The following is a 17,307-nucleotide window of genomic DNA, read 5'->3' on the forward strand; positions in this document are numbered from 1 at the left end:
TCACTTTTGAATGGTTCAGCGTATCCTTCAACTTCTGGCATCAGGCACTTATTTTTTGTATTTTTTTAATTGTTTATTGTTTAGTCCTATGCTTCCTTCTCACTTATTCCCCTCAGTCCATAACCCCATCTCTCTTTACCAACATCATAGTCATCCTGAATTACCTGACATAGGCGGCTGATGTCAACCTGAGAGGGAGGGGGCGGAGGGGGGGTGGAAAGAAAAAAAATAAAGTTACCTTTGCTGCTGGCCGCCACAATCCTCTCCTCCCGTGCCGCTCTGCTCCACTGCCCCTGTACCGATGACAGTACATTTCCCATGGGCACAGGCTTCCAAACCCCACTCAATCCCAGTGCTTCTCCCAGCATGAGAGAAACACTGGGATTGGGCGGAGCTGGCCCTTTTTGCGCTCCAGCAGGGTCTTGGAGCCTGTGCCCCCGAACACTAGGATATCTCCAAGGGAACAGCCTGGAGATATCCAAATGTGATGTGGGTTTGGCCGTCCGTGGATGGCTGGCCAAACCCACTGCGCACTTTTATTGCCTGCCTACCACCACTACCCTTGCTTTGTGATGCTGATGGCAAGCCCCGCCCCCAACGTGGCGGGCTGGAAGTAAAAATAAAATGTCAATAAATTGTTTCATTGTAATTTTGTATTTTTTCTTACGGCTGTGTTTTTGCAGTGCGGCGACTCTCCTCCGCCATAGCGGAAGAGTCGCATCTGTGCTCCACTAACTCTTCACCTGACACCGCGCACTGTAGAAGTTCAGTTTCTCTCTCTGCCTACTTCCCTTCTGTCGGATCACTACTACTGGCATAGTCAATGCTTCTAAAACTGAGCCGGCATCTGGAAAGCCAACAGTGGCTTTCCTTTGTCTTACAATTGTGTTTTCAACACTTCCAAAATATCCTTCTCGTGTGTGTAGTTGCAACATGGTGGCAATTTGAACGTTATTTTTATATTTCCATGATAATAGTCATGTTGAGTCTGTACACAACGCGCCTGTTGTTTTGGAACTGCAGAAAATAATGTTTCTAGAAGTCCAGATGCTCTTTTCTATGCTTTCAAGATGCCCACTGTGTTGCATCTACATGCAATGTGACGGTCATTTGGAAGCATAGAAAAGAAAATTCCAAAATGGATGGTCACTCTTTTGCCGGTGCTGGCTCAATTTTAGAAGCATTGGTAAAGCTAAGAACAGCAAGCAAAAAGAATTTGCAGAGTGAGACCGATTGACTTTGTCAATGCTTGTTAGAAAAAGGTTGATAGATACTAACTATAATGTCCTACCTGCCTTTCCCCGCGGTGACGCTGGTGAATGAATTATCCATTAGGTCCTTCTGAGTCCTCTGGCTTCTTTTCTCTTTCACCCCAAAACTTCTACTGTCTGGCCCGTGATCAGACTCTATGGTTAACCTTTTCATCTTTGTAGGCCTTCCTACAGCCCTGCGTCCTTGGATGCACTGCAGTGCTCTCCGTAAGGCGCTCTTGTGCTGATTCATACCTACTCTGCACAACTTTACAAAGCGCTTTAAACGACAACAAATGAAATAAGGCATATTAAAAAATATGTGAGATAGCATAGTAACGAAACTGCAAGAATGCACAGCAGTTGGAGCCTGAGGGGTCACTGTGACAAGAACGTTCAGAGTGTGAGAAGGAAAACAATAGGAGAAGGAGGCACAAAGGTTTAAATGAGAAAGCACTACCATCGATTGGTGAGGGTGCAACACTCACATAGAGGTGTGGGTAGGAACAGATGTATGCATCTATGCCGGGACAATGACATCAACAAGTGCAGAGGGTAGAATATGTTAAAACACTTAGATACAAATCAAGGTGGCATCGATTTAAAGGGGACTTGAAGTGTCACAATACACCTCAAAACTTCAGCTGACGTAATCAAAGGAGCTAACATTCTAGAGGCCTTTTATTGGTGATTGCTAGAGGTGCAGGACTGGCTGAAGAGAATTGTGTTTTCCTCTACACCGGAGGGTCCCTTTAAGTGTTGGGTATTTCTAGGGAAAGGAAGAGGGTAGGGTCAGTCGGGTGTGGAAGTAAACCCTGGAGCTCCAAAGCACAGATTTAAAGCAGGCATCTACAAAAGATGAGCAGCGGAGACTGCACCAATGAAGACTGGCTCTGCCCCACCCCACATGGCTACAGGGCCCGTATTAATAGGTGCACAACGCTTCACAGGTCACGGTGAGCTAAGAGCAGATCTCCGGGGGAGGATCCATCGCTACTAACAGTGGGATTCAAAATTGGATCAAAAGGGAAGGGGATTCAGTCGGGTACTCACGAGGCATGGTGCCCTGGTCCGCCAGCTGCTCTCGGGTTCTTCTCTGCTGAAGCCGTAACTGCAAAACTGTTAGAAGAAAAATGTCAGGAAACACACCTTTTCCTTGATGCACGAGCCGCTTCCACCGCACGGCACACCCCGGAGACCTTTAGGGCAGGTGAGGAAAGCTCTGCCGCACAGTCTCTGGGCAGGAGCCAGCTGCGGACCAGCATGCACCTCGGCGCTCAGGAAGGAAAGGGTCAAGTTATGACGAGCGGTTAGAGAGGTCCCTACAGTCATGGTTAGGAGTATTAATCATCTTAGTACGCGTTATTGATCCATGCAGGAAGGCAAATCAAAAGTTAAAACCATCACACCCCGAAGATGATATTAAACAGAAGACAAATGTTGTGATTTTGTTGGTAGTATAATGTGTTACAATGGCACAGCCCGGTTCAGAAATGGACAGCTCTCTACTAGCAAAACTCATTAAAAAGGGAAATTGGCCTGACTGGCCTACTTGGGAGTGTATGAACTTTGTAGATTGTGTGTTGAATGATGAAGCCTTTTTTTAACTGCAGGGCTTGCTCCACCCACCGATTTTCCACTCAGCTCACTCTTCCTCCGGGATACCTCTATGGTACCCCCAAAATCTTCTTCCTACCCCTGAATTGGGAGAAAATAATAGAGGGAGGAGCAAATCACAGAGGGAAGCCTGTGAGAAAGCCATGCCGCAGAAGGAGTGCGCCGCCTCGCATACATACAATATTTGGGTTTTGATTCACACAGTACCAGATGATATATTGACTCACGGTTCTTTGAGGGCGCTTTCAAAAGAGAAAGACTACTTAATAGGTGGGCACTAGTAGCATATAGAGTGAGTAGTAAGAGACACTGCACCAGTTTCAAATACAAAGTTGAAACATATGAAATTAATAAAAGCTTATGTAACTAGTGGGTGCCAAGCATTGAGGAAGTAATTAAACAACAGGGGGTGGTGATGGACAGAGTTTCTGAATTAAGCAGAATACTCTCACCCAGTCAAGAGATCAGGGCTTAATCCAACACCGTTTTTTAGCTCACTGCACCATCTCAGCTCAGAACCTGGCTATATGCAAATTAGTCTGTCCCTGGCCCAGTGCATCATGGGAACAGGGACAGGCTAATTTGCATATAGCCAGGTTCTGAGCTGGGATGGTGCAGTGAGCTGAAAAACGGCGTTCAATTAAGCCCTGATCTCTTGACTGGGTGAGAGTATTCTGCTTAATTCAGGAACTCTGTCCATCACCACCCCCTGTTGTTTAATAAGCATTGAGGAAGAGCAGCCACGCCAATGGTCTCCAAGTGTAAACTGACTAGTTCAAACACCTCATCTGACAAAAGCTGTCGCGCCAAAGCTTAAGGGTAGAGCTGTCCTTCAGCAAGAGCCAATGAAAGTAAGTCCATGTAAAGCAGCCTCCTTTTATTTATAACAATCCATAGGTAACACGCGTTTTGTCATGATAGTGATGAACCATGGCTACGTCCGTGCTGGATAGTACACGTACCAAGTGCATTGTACTGCTTTTCAACCTCATTTTGGTGAGAAATCTCCACCAATGTACACAACATATTAGCATTGCATATAGTGTCTGGCAAAGAATTCCATTTGATTATGCCACGGTATACCATGTCCTTTTCAGTGCATGCCTCGGTGTATAACTTACTAGAATGACCAATACTGCATTTCAAAAGCAAGCAATCATTATGTTCACATACATGTCCTGGTAAAGCCCGTTTGCATTAAATTGTATAACATTTAAGCTAAATACGCAATCAAACGTGCTTTACTTAGACACAATTACCTCATAAATGTAACCATAGTGATTGTTTGCTTTTAAAAAATCATCTTACAAAATACACAAAAACCGCGATAAACTTGGCATCTTTAACGAACGCTTCTTTGCCAAATTAAAGATGAAGGAGAGTCGAAAAATACAAAAAAATAGTTATCAGAGGATATTATTGCTCACGAGTGTCTTCAATAAAATTATGGTTATCTTTGAAAAATGTTAAAATTCATCTAAATTTGCTCTGAGTTGGTGCAATTTCATAAAACATGTAAATGTAAAAACTATTTTCTTACATTTATCGAGTCATTTTTTAGACTAGACTGTTTATATCACAATACTTTGAAACGGATATATCTTTAGACTTGCACTGTGCTTGATACCACAAAAGCAGACCATCTTGGGCAATTGCCAAGGGCTCCATCAGCAATGGCCATCAAATTGTTCCTTAGCCTCTTCGATGCGTCGAACGGCCCCCGGCCGTCCGACATCACAGCGCGCGTGTGCGGAGGGCGTGGGCAGCGGGGAACCGTCCGAACCGCGCACGTGACGAATTCCTTAACACTGCAGGGAAATTCCGGCCTCAGCGAATCGGTTAAAAAAAAGAAATAGAGCACTATTGTCAAACGTGGCAACATATCAGTTTTCCTTGGGATACAAAAAGTCTTTGCATTCGTAAAAGAGACAAAAGGAACAACTGATGCTTCACTGCATGGCACTGCTTAAATTGTGACAGTGGTTTCTGGCGCTCAGCGCCGGCACATTATTGTTAACACTGGCACTTATGACAGTCTGCCACATGGTGGTGCTGTTTGAGTAACTTAGAGATAAGCAGAAGAAGAGTTGTGCATTAATTCAATATACTTTGAAAAAGACCTGCCTCCCAAGCCATTCTTAAAGCTATCGAGGCCTGGACTAGTTTGTGTTATCTCACTTGTAGGAAGGTGCTTGTTAGTAGTTGTGTGCTACTGTCATTGGCAGTGCTGGCAGGAGTCCCTAGCACTTTATTTTACTAATTAAGCACTGCTGTATGGTAACTGTTTTGCGCTATTTTTTCCAAGACACACGTGTCCTCTACTCACTCCCGAGAATGAAACATAAGTTCATAGTGAGTCAACCTGAAGGAATATTATGCTGTTGACCTCAAATGAGGCAATAGCAATCTCAAACTCCAGCTACATACTTACTTGTTTGTCTTGTACACAAACTTTTAAATTCGACAAATCACACACTGTTTGACCAAGAGCGGTCAGTTGTTTTCTCACCTACTTTGAGGCATTGACACTTTCTGCTAGTAAACCCTATATTTCTTTTTTTAAATGCAGCCTGACGCAATCTTTCTCAGATAGTGTCCCAAAATTCAGAAATCACATTCCTTTTCAACTTGCAAAAAATAAATTAAAGGGGACATTCGGTGTAATGTAAAACACATAATTCTCTTCACTAACAATCACCAGCAGTAGGCAAGTTATAATGCTACTTTTATGATAGTTTGGGGTTTTGAGATGTATTCTGACATAAATCTCTGGATGACCCCTTTAAAACAATTTCTTTTGCACCCACATTACCACACAGACTCTTTCTGCATACCAGGCCACCTGTTAAGTTCTAATGAACATTGATAGAAATAGTTGACTTGACTTCTTCTTGAAGATGTGATGGCAACTCTATGATATGTTGTGCCTTCCACATTATGTTATCCTCAATACCCTTTTGTATGTAGTTGTTAAATTACGTTAGCAAAATTTAGGTTATCTTCTACCAATTATTAAGTGCTGTTTTTTATAATCTTTTAATAGACCGATGATGTACTTTGCCGTTACAATTGCTTATGTTTATTTTGCAACCCTGCTTGTGTACAGCGCTCTGCTGCTCTGAGCCTTGTACATGCTAGATAAAACTCTCTAGAAATAAATATCTCATTTTCTGTGTAGAGAAGCTGGAGTGTTGAGTGGTGTTGAGCATTTTAGGTGAGTAGTTTAGTACATGCATGAGGGCTGGACTTGTGCTGCTGAGCAGCTTGAGAACAGGGAAGTGTGGGGAGCTCCGAGTTATGGCAGATGAATAGGAGAATGGTTGAAATGATCTATAGTGGGGGAATCCAGGAAGCTGAGAATTTGGGTGCTGAGCTTTTGAGAAAACAGGGAAACAAGGAAATTGAATGAATGGTGGAGCTGGACATATGGTATCAAAGGAAACGTGGAATACGAAGAAAAGACATTTTAAGGAATGGCCAAAGTGGGCTCTGGCCCAAGGCCTCAACCTTTTAGGGGGGTCCTCACCCAAGGTTTTGGTACAGTTCCAACTCACCTAAGGTTTTGGGACAGTCCCTGACTATATACTGTACATAATTGAGGGTGGTTAGCTATCAGGGTACTAGCGCTCCTGGGGGAAATACACACTATCTAAATGTCATGAGTCTACTGTGCGGTGCACCCATCTCTCTATAACGTGGCCTAGGCCACCTAATCAACACATAATTCCCCAGTACATGCTCAAAATTTTAAGAAATCAATCAAATTTCACAGTTGTGTCTGCTTCCTTTATTCTTCTTATAATCGTAGATCCACCATTCTCAGACGACACGTGTTTCGTCGCCTATAGGGGATCACATCCTGCGACTTCTTCAGGGTTCCAAGTGTAGAACGTTGTGCTTTGTTTTCAGTGTAAATTCTGAACCATCCGCTAACAGTATTGCGGCTCCTCTATTGTATAAACAATCATGGTTTACGTGTTCCCAAATATTGCTTGAGCAAGTAACCAAATTCTAGACTCTAGACTTACTGCTATATTTGGGAACAGGGAGACCATGATTGTTTATACAATAGAAGTGCAGCAATACTGTTATCGCCGAAGCGGACAGTTCGGAAAGCACAACGTTCTACACCTGGAGCCCTGAAGAAGTCACAGGATGTGATGCCTGGAAGGCAGCGAAGCACGTGTCGGCTGAGAATAGTGGATCTACGATTATAAGAAGAATAAAAGAAGCAGACAAAACTGTCAAATTTGATTGATTTCTTAACATTTTGAGCATGTACTGGGGAATTTTGTGTTGATTAGGTGGCCTGATTGTCCAGATTGTATACAGTTTTAAAATAAACTGTTTATTTACTTACTTTATGCTTTTATTTTTGAGACAGCGCAGGATGTCTGGCCAGGCTCCACACTGCCCGAGAGATAGAGGGGGTTAAAGAAAAATACATGTTTTATCTGGTTAGATTCAACAAGAGCTCTAACCTTTTAATGTGTTAGGCCCAGTCAAACTGCACAGCCCAGTTAAACTGCACAGGCCTTTGCCTTTATTTAGCATGTGCCAATTATGTAAATATAGGCATTGTATATGCCCTCTGTGATTGTGGAGATGCTTCCACCTGTTTCAATGACAGCCTGCTGCCTTCTGAGTCCACATGCCTGTCTCACACAGCACAGGCAGTGCAGTAAACAAAAACCCCCATCAGCACCGGAATCCCCAAATGGTGATGACAGACTAGCTACAGCAGACATTTTTGGTAGAAGGCTTAGTCAGAACACAAGTCTTTCTACTTTTTTGGCAGGTAGACCATGTGCAATTGTGAAGTGCAGAAAGGCATTATTGGCTCCCTCAATGACCACATTGTATACGTAAAGCAGCTGATGGCTGGTACTATCACAGGTGAGTGCCAATGACTCAGAGTCCCTACTACTAATTGAGCAAGGACTAAAATGTAGTATGAAAAAAACCACCCTCTACATGCACAGACCCAACGAGTGAAACACCAATCTACTGACCCATGCACAGCATGCAGTGAGCTCATTTACGCCATTAGTATTTCTGCTTTTCTGGTGCTGAGAAACACTGTTTACTCCATGGTTGGGCTCAGATCTAGGCTGGACAAGGAAGAGGGTTGTCAATGATCCACCCATAGTCGCTGAGCGCATGAATAAGCCTAAAATGGATGATAAATTCCCCTGATAGGAATGACTGGAAAGGGACAAGCTGGGTGGCTGAAAGCTGTCAACCCGACTGGTACATCTCCAGAACTGGAGAAAAGGAAAGAAGTGGGGGTGGTGTAATCATAATGGACTCAGGACAGTGATCCATCATACCCTCTATGTATTTGATTAGCCCCTAGCACTACTTTAAAGGCTGTTATGTTGATTTGTATAGCACACTAATCACTTGAGAGGATATACAGGCGCTTGGCCACGAGGTGTAGATGTGTGTTCACAAGGTGCTTATATGAAGAGCTAGATCTTCAGCTTCTTGCAGCACTGAAGAAGAGGGGGGCTCTGATGTGTTGACGGAGGTCATTCTATGTCTTGACTGTGAGGTAGGACAATCAGCAACCTCCAGTTTTGCTTTTGTGGATGTGGGGAGTGTGTGTGGGTGAGAGTGAGGCAGAGCATAGGTGTCTGATGGGCTGGTGAAAGGTTGCGGCTGTTCAGGTATTCTGGCACTGCAGTGTGTAGGGCTTTGTTTGTGTGTGAGAAGTTTGAATTGGATGCACTTGTGAATGGGGAGCCAGTGAAGCTTCTTGGGGTGTAGTGTGATGTAGGTGCGGCGTGGCGTGGGAGGTCAAGTATGGGTCTTACAGCTGCGTTCTAGATGGTCTGGAGTCTTTGTAGGAGTTGTTTGGAGGTTCTGGAATAGAGAATGTTGCTGTAATCCAGCCTGCTGGTGATAAGTGCTTTTGTGCCTGTCCGTCTGGTGTTCTGAGGTAACCATTTGAAGATCTTTCACAGCATGTGTAGCCTGTAGATGCAGGAGGTGTACACTGCATTGGCTTGAGCCGTCACATTGAGCTTGTCATCTAGGATGAACCCTAGATGTCTTGCGTGATAGGTGGGTGTGGGGGTTGGTCGTTGCTCCGATGGCCACCAGGTGGAATCCCATGGCGAGGTCTTGTTAGTATTGAGTTTCAGGTAGTTGGTGCTCATTCAGTTTGCTACCATGGTCATGCAGTTGCTGAAGGTGGTTCTGGTGGTGTTTGTCTTGTCCAACTGGGAGAGGATGAGTTGGGTGTCATCAGTGTAGGAGATGACGGTGATGTCTTGTGATTGGATGATGTTGGCGAGCGGTGTCTATGTTGAAAAGAGTGGAGCTGAGTGATGATTCCTGTGAGACACCGCCTATCAGTTTCTAGGTCTTTGATGGGAAGGGTGGCAGCCTGACCATTTGCATTTACAATCGAGATCTCCAGGTAGCTGTTGAAGCTTCCTTCAACGCGGACCACTACTGCTTTTTTCTTGGTGTCTCTAATTTGCTAGTAATAGCTTCTGAGTGTAGTCTTGTAGGTAGTTATGTTAGTGACGTCGTGGCTGGCTCTCCATTTCTTTTCGATCTGTTAACAGTGTCATTTGGTGTCTTGGCGGTCTTCTGTATACCATCTTACCTGCTTGATTGATTTACAATGCTTGTTGAGTCAGATGGGTGCAAGAGAGTCTGTACAGTTCTTGATCTTGTTGTTGAAGTTATTGATGTCCTTCTCGAGGTTATCTGTGGGGATAAGCTGATCAGTGCTGAGGGTGCTGGGATAGTATGCATCTGTGATTTTGCCCCAGCTGCGTCTTGGAGTGCAGAACCTGATAGGGGTGTCGACTTGAGGTGTGTTGATTTGGAAGTGGATGATGGAGTGGTTGGTCCATGTATCTGTGTGGTGAAGGAGTGCCACAGAGTATTGCTGGGCAGTCATTGGACAGAGTCCCTGGCACTGGACGTGGTCCAGGTATGGATGGCCGCAGATGGACGTGCCTTAGGAGTGCCGCTGCGTGTGTTCCCTGTGTGTCTGTATTGTAGCTGTCATTAAGTAGGTCCTCGGAGGAGGGAGGAGTCCAGGGTGTCATGATGTAATTTTCTGTGCTGATAGTGATGGGAAATTATGTCCTCTTGCTTGCCTTCTTCTTTCAAAGATGGTTCTGGTGGGAAAACCAGTAATGCCACTTCTTGTCCAGATGGATGATGGGACATTCAGTGATGTCACTTCCTGTACAGGTGGATGATGGGCAATCCAGTGATGATGGGTCGTGGGAAGTGAGGTCCGCTTTCTTGGCTTCTTCTTTTCAAGACAGTTTTGGCAGAAAAAACAGTAATATCACTTCCTTTCCACATGGATAATGGAAAGTTGAGTGATGTCACTACATGTGCAAGTGGATGATGGGAGATCCAGTGTTTTCACTTCCTCAGCTGATGGGTGGTGGCCGATAGTTTTCTACTTGATAGTTAAAAATATAGCACTGTAACAAGTTATATTTTTATTTGATGATTGTCTTTTAACAAGATAAATGATTTGCCTTTGGAACTGAAACAAAGGCTAAAGACCACACCTGTTGAAAAGGCGTAAATGTTCCCTTAGTTTATTAAGCTATCCAGCAGCACAAAATGTCAAAAATATCTATTTTAGATAAGTATGACTATTTGGCCTGTACTATACCTGCTTACTCGACCATTCAGAAAGCACATTTAGGGGGTAAGAAAGCACTATACAGTTGCTATGATACAGTACCACCCATCTTCATGTAATGATGCGGGCATGGTATGCGACATTGCAATTGTGTGGGCAGCAATAATGGGCATTATTAATACAACTCGTCCAAAGGAAAGATTGATTTTCTTGTCAAAATGGTGTATTTTGATATCTAGCCGATTATTTTGCAAACTCATAGCAGATTTGTGTGTCCCATTTAGCAGATTGTGCTTATGTTTCACTAGGGAAGCATTGTATAAGACAGCCAGCATTCTCTTGGCTTTCCCACACACACTATTGCCACATGTGACCTAATGCTGCGGCGACCTCTTGTCAAGGAAAGAGCAAATGACGCTACTGCCAGAACTGCTTCCGGAGTTGGCAGGTCAACAGCTGCTTCCACCCCACCCTAGCAGCTCGCGACCAATGGCCGGGGGTGTACCGAGACCCGCCTAAAATGTTTAATGAAGGCCTCGAATCCTTGCAGGAGTGTTCGAGTGGCGGGTGCTTCCGAACGTGCTCCCAGCACAGGACTGTATTTTTAGCTCGCAGATCCTGATCAGAGAGGAGCCCAACTCCTCCGCAGTTGTGCAGCAGCAGTGTGAAGTGGGCTCTTCAGGAGGCAATGAGCTCATGGAATGCCTCTGTATGATCTTAGAGGGTGAGGGGAGGGGCGGGCATCTGATGGAGACCTACAAGTGCCATCGTTTTTTCAGGCAGGAAATTAAGAATTAATGAACATTAGTCAGAGCGGCTCAGGAGAAACGTAAGGAGAAGACAGGCAGACCTGCTGATGGCACAGAGAGGTTCTTCACAGGAAAGTCATAAATACCTGGGTGTAATTTTGGGCAGAAGTGGCCCGGGGTAGTCATAAACAGAGCTGGTCGGAACACATGGGAGTGATGATGACAGCATAACACAACACGGAGGGAGCGTCAGTGGACCATGCAGCCTAGACTTGCCACTGCATCGTCCTTTTCTCTCAGTATCTATGCACGGATGGGACCGAGTGTTCGAGCCACGCAGGTGTTCTGAATGTCTGTGATACATGCATATACAGGAGCTACATCTTGATATAAACACAATCATTATCAGCCTCATCTTTCGGCATTTACCTCCCGCTATCTGTGCTCCTGTCCAGTCCCGCAGCCCTGCATTTGTGAATTTTCACAATTGATTTTATTTTATACGTTGACAAAAGACAGTATTTTTTAAAATGTAAACATGGTTGTGTAGAATTTTCAATTAATGCAGTCAGGTGGCCTGAAAACACCACAGTTATCAACCCCTAATCTATTTGACGAACGCTAAAGTCTCACGTCTTCCTAAAATGCTCCACAGTGAAGACAGATGGGCGGAAAAGAACAAAGAGAAAATCGCTAGGGCTATTCGAAATTGTGAAGTAATTTGCACACTTTTTCCAAACGGTATGCCAGATTCATTAGCCACGAACCTGGCAAAGCTTTTTAAAAAGCAGCCCTGGCCTGTGTGGCAGTGGCAACTGTCCCGCTGCATAGAATGGAGGCTTCAGCTGCCTACGTTGTATTGGCCACACCCACTCCTTGTCTCCTCTATACCGGAAGTGAGGATGTCCAGAATCAGGTAAAGACCCTTTGATTGGTAGATCTTAGAGAGAGGTGGGCGGTGTAGCCAGGCGGTGTAGCCAAAATACATTCCTGCATTCTGGTACCCTGCAAGGTCCTGGTGAATTTAACCTATGGTTCACTGGACAGACGTGTGGAGCGTCTCACTTCAATGCGATATTCCCAACATTCTCCCTGGTAACATGACAGTAATTAAAAATCCACTCGGTACTAAAAATGTGGCTTCAATGACACTGGCATTCTTGCAATCATTGTTATGCAGTTTCTGAAATGCCAGCACCTGGGATGCATGTCCTGAGACACTAAGTGGTTGACATTTACATTAATGGCCTGTATATTTGCACCAGACTGATGAATAACTGTGCATGCCTGTCTTTTGCGGGTTCAATTCTGCACAGCATTCCCTTTTCCAAGGAGTTTAACACTCACATTTACCACCTGCTGTTAGATTGGATCTGAGGCCTTTGTTGAGCAGTAGGCTTGGGGTGGGTATCAGAGAATGTATCCGGGCAGGGCGTACATTATATGTGCCTCTGTCCCTAAGAGGAGATCTACTGGGGGGTGGGTGGATTTACAGACCATTTCTTTACTGGCTGGATTTGCTGGTTAGTAAAATCGGGTCTTGTGTTCGGGTTTGGGAGCAATGGGCCATTTTTAAGCAGACAGAGTGGTATCTTTTTTGGTATGCAACCTTTACAACGCAACTTTTACCACACAGTGCTGTTACAACGCATGTATTACAACGAAAACCATTACAATGCATTACACTGGGGGGCGTTCTAGGATAAGGAATAGTTTTAATTTACTATCCAACACCTTCCCTAGTGTCAACGGGGACTGGAGTTGGAATAGTAAATTAAACTATTCACTATCCAGCACCCCCAAGTGTAATGCGTTGTAAAGGTTTTCGTTGTTATACTTGCGTTGTAACAGCATGCGTGGTAAAAGCATGCGTTGTAACGTCATACATCCATCTTTTTTTTTTATTGGAGGATTGGTCCGACCACTTCACAGACATACAAATGCCGTGGGCTGCGCAAGGACTCCATCAATGGGGTGCTCATTAACACTACATTGACTCTAGGAGCTTATTTTATGCTCTGGGACTAAGGGCTTTTTTTCGAAATAGACTATTTAAAGTAAATACCAACTCTTTACCTCCGTGCAAATAGTTTCCCAACTCTCTGACTGACCAAGACTGAAGATCAGCAAGAGGACCCTTGAAGCAGGAAATTGTACTGTTAAACATGCACAATGTTTGGTAAACACATGTCACTGCGGCGTGTGGCCAGAGATACACACTGTGTGCAATACAGGAAAGTTAATGGAAGATATGCCTAAACAAATCCAGGCGACAGTGAAGTACCCCTCCTCCAAGCCAGAAGCATAGGAAGTGCAGAGACACTGTCAGGACTACATTGAAATGCTACCCTTTTCATTGAATGGCGGGGAGTGCCACCATCACAGGGATTTCAGTAAAAGAAAATACAAGTTTTTGTCTCTAAATATAATGACTTAAAACATCGTAAAAAAAATGTAAACACACCAAGGCACTTAAATGACAAGAGATTCTTTTCTGAGGGACTTGAGTGCACAACCCATATCCTGTTCTTAGTTCAATTACGAGCAAATCATTTGTTGTGACCAGCTGTGCTGGGCTAGAGGACACTCTTAGTCTTCCTCCGTCGCGAGGAAGTACATTCGCAAAGGTGTGGTCTGTATGCAGTCTCCAGGTAAGGCGGAGCAATCCAATCAGGGGCTTGTAAAGCGTGGCTACTCACACGTGAGGGTCTCAAAGCTATGGGGAGGGGGCTGCTGGTTGGACTGGCTGGAGTAGTCATGGGTTTGTATTACCTTCCCCAACGACACCCGGGGAGATCCATCACATATCTTCACCGTTATCATGAAAAGACCCCTTCCCCCTTAGTTGGAACATAGCTGTTAGACCAGCCTGCAGTAGTCTAAAATTGCATAATGGAGAGTAGTGCAGTTGTATTGTATTGCAGTTAAACTGCGCCTCAAGCCCATATGTGGGGTGCTGTAGAGCATCCCTTGCCAACCTACAAGCTGACCGTTGGGGACTGCCTGACTGGAAGGGTGTTTTTTTCAGTGTGAGCCTACATGGGAAGCACTTTGGTGTCGTGCAGGAGTGACCAGAAGGGTGTTCTTATTTTGTCTTGGGGCAGAGAACTTAGCGACGTGATAGATGAAAACAGTGTGAGAAATAGGTGTGTAGGCTTATTATAGGGTGGAGGCTAGCATTACCTCTGAAGATCCCCAGTTGTTATGTGGTTTCTTCCTTTCAGAACCATTCAAGCTATTTACATCAGAAAAACATTCACCTTGATTTCTGGACAGTGTAGCAACAACTGAGAAAACTAAAGGAAAATATCAAAGGGGACAGAAAAGTTCACGTATTAGATTTGGCCGTATGGGTTATTGGGCAAATGATAAGTCATGTCCTGCACGTAATGCTACATGCCTGAAATGCAAAACATTAGGACACTATGCACATGTCTGCAGAGGTATGTCATCTAAATATGTTGGAGTTGTAAGTGACATGAGTTATGTTGACTCAGAGAATGAAGATGGGTCTGATGATCACATTTGGTATATTATTGAGGTTGAGGGAGAAGAATGCGATGAACAAGTAGTCTTGTCAGTCATTGATTGTGATAAAGAGATATGCTTGAGGGTAAGGGACCCTTAGTGTGTTATTGAAATTAATGGAATCCTTTCTGTATGTTGGTGGACTCTGGAGCTAAATATACTATCATTTCAAAAGAAGATTTTAGGAAATCGGAGATGTATAAAGCCAAGGAATTGTGCAAACCAGGCTGAGTTGAGGGGGCCAGCAGATATAGGTTTGTGTTAAAATCCTCCTCCTTATGATTAGTATTGGGCAGGTATAGACAGATTGCTGTGGACACTGTAGAGAGGATTATGTTAGAGGCCTCCAAATCTGTATAGCAGATATTTCTCTACGGGTGTCTGCCAGTTTTACATGATGTGCTTAATTACAGTGGACTCCTAAGTTACTCAAGTGCAGAAAAGCTCCTGCCGACGACTTGAAAAGACATGGAGGAACAACAGAAGCCCAGTAACACGCACCACCTACAGCCACCACAGCACACCACCAACTCATCAAATCCACAAAGAAGAAATCCCTCCAAGACAGAATCCTCACCAAAGCCCCCAGCACCAAAGAACTCTTCTCCATCAGCAAGGAATTGGCCAAACCCAACAGGGAAACAACAGACGTCCCACCCTCCCAAGATCTCTGCAACAGACTCAGTACCTTTCTTTACCTCAAGATTAAGATAATCTATGACAACTTCGACAACCAAGACCTCCGCATCACTCCAGATTCCACCCCCAGTGACACCACCCAACAAACCCTGCTCACCTGGACTACGCTCACAACAGAATAAGACTGTGAAGAGCATACACTCCGGAGGACCCTCAGACCCCTGCTCACCTCACATCTTCCACAGAGCCACCACGGCCATTTTACCCGAACTACGCTGGATGATCAACTGCTTCCTTAGAACCGCCATGTTGCCTGATGACTGGAAACATGCAGAAACATGCAGAAATCAACCCCTACCTGAAGAAACCCTCCGCAGACCAGATGGACCTCAAGACCTCAAGAACTTCAGGCCTACCTCCCTGCTTTTATTCACAACCAAGGTCATTGAAAAGGCCGTCAACATCCAGCTAGCAAACTTCATAGAAGCCAACAATGTCCTGGTCTCCAATCTGGATTCTGCAGCAACCACAGCACCAAGAATGCTCTACTCGCGGCCACCGACGACATTCACTCCCTCATTGACCAGGGTCAAATGGCAGACTTCATCCTCCTGGACCTCTAAGCTGCCTTCGACACCATCTCCCACCACACACTAGCCACCAGACTCCATGACACCAGTATCCACGGAATGGCCCTTGACTGGGTATGCACATATCTCACAGGCAGAACTCAGTGAGTGAGACTCCCGCCCCATCGTCAGAAATCACTGGCTCAACATCGTCTCCTTCGCCGACAACACCAAGATCATCCTCTCCCTCACCAAAAAACCCAACATCACCAGGCACAACTTCCAAGAAGAGATGAAAGCCATCGCCACCTGGATGAAGAGCTGCTTGAAACTCAACTCAGAGAAACAGAAGTCCTTATCCTTGGCTCCACCCCCTCCACATGGGACGACACCTGGTGGGCCCCCACCCTCAGAAACCCTGCCAACCCGACGGACCTCGCACAAAACCTCGGCATCATACTTGACTCATCTCTCACGATGAACCACAAGATCAACGGCGTATCTTAGGCCTTGCTTCAACACCCTCCGTATACTCCGAAAAATGTTCAGATGGATCCCATTCAAATCCAGAACAACAGTCACAAATGCCCTCATTAGTAGCAGACTAGACTATGGCAACACCCTCTAAGCCGGAATCAACAAGAAACTACTCCGTAAACTTCAAGCCGGTCAGAACACTGCAGCAAGACGGATCCTAGACAAGCCCCATCACAACCACATCACCCAACACCTCTGTGATCTCCACTGGCTCCCCTTTGAAAGAAGAATTACCTTCAAGCTCCTCAGTCATGCATACAAGGCCCTTTACAACATTGGACCAGCATACCTAAAAAACCTCCTCTCCTTCCCCACACCCAAGAGACACCTCCAATCAGCTGACCTTTCTCTGAACAACATCCCACGCCTCTACAAGATCATAACAGGAGGAAAGTTCTTCTTCTACCTCACAGCCAAGGCCCGGACCAACCTCCCCTCTCCACCTCTGGCAAGTCCCTACACTGCTCCAGTTCAGAAGGACCTCGAGACCTGGCTCTTTGAATGACCATAGAGCTCAACAGAGCTGTTCCCCCTCCCTCCTAGTGCCATGAGACCCTCACGGGTGAGTAGCTGCACTTTACAAACCCTTGATTGATTGATTGATACAAACCTTTCTGTAGGGCTTGATATTACCAAATTATATTGATGAGGAAATCTGGACCAACGGAGTATGATTTGCGTTGGGACTTCTATGACTGACTTAATAGTGGAGGGTAATTGTTAGACAGGCTTGGATGGGGTTACTTCCCCACAGAATACTTTACTATGGGTAAGCCAGAAGAATTCAAGAGCGT

At 45.0% G+C, this 17,307-nt stretch overlaps 1 protein-coding gene across 6 annotated transcripts in view; it reads right to left on the reverse strand.

The window, feature by feature from the left end:
- Positions 1–17,307, reverse strand: part of MYOCD (myocardin) — a 184,382-nt gene that overhangs the window by 119,479 nt on the left and 47,596 nt on the right. For 3 of the 6 annotated variants that reach the window (XM_086930586.1, XM_086930583.1, XM_086930582.1), the window contains exon 2: positions 2,304–2,369. The exons of the other annotated variants lie outside the window; for them this stretch is intronic. In XM_086930586.1, coding sequence (XP_086786712.1) covers positions 2,304–2,369 — 66 coding nt within the window. The remainder of the gene's footprint in view (positions 1–2,303; positions 2,370–17,307) is intronic. 6 annotated transcript variants of the gene reach the window in all.

Source organism: Lissotriton vulgaris, chromosome 7, assembly GCF_964263255.1.
Source record: "Lissotriton vulgaris chromosome 7, aLisVul1.2, whole genome shotgun sequence".
Classification (NCBI taxonomy): Eukaryota; Metazoa; Chordata; class Amphibia; order Caudata; family Salamandridae; genus Lissotriton; species Lissotriton vulgaris.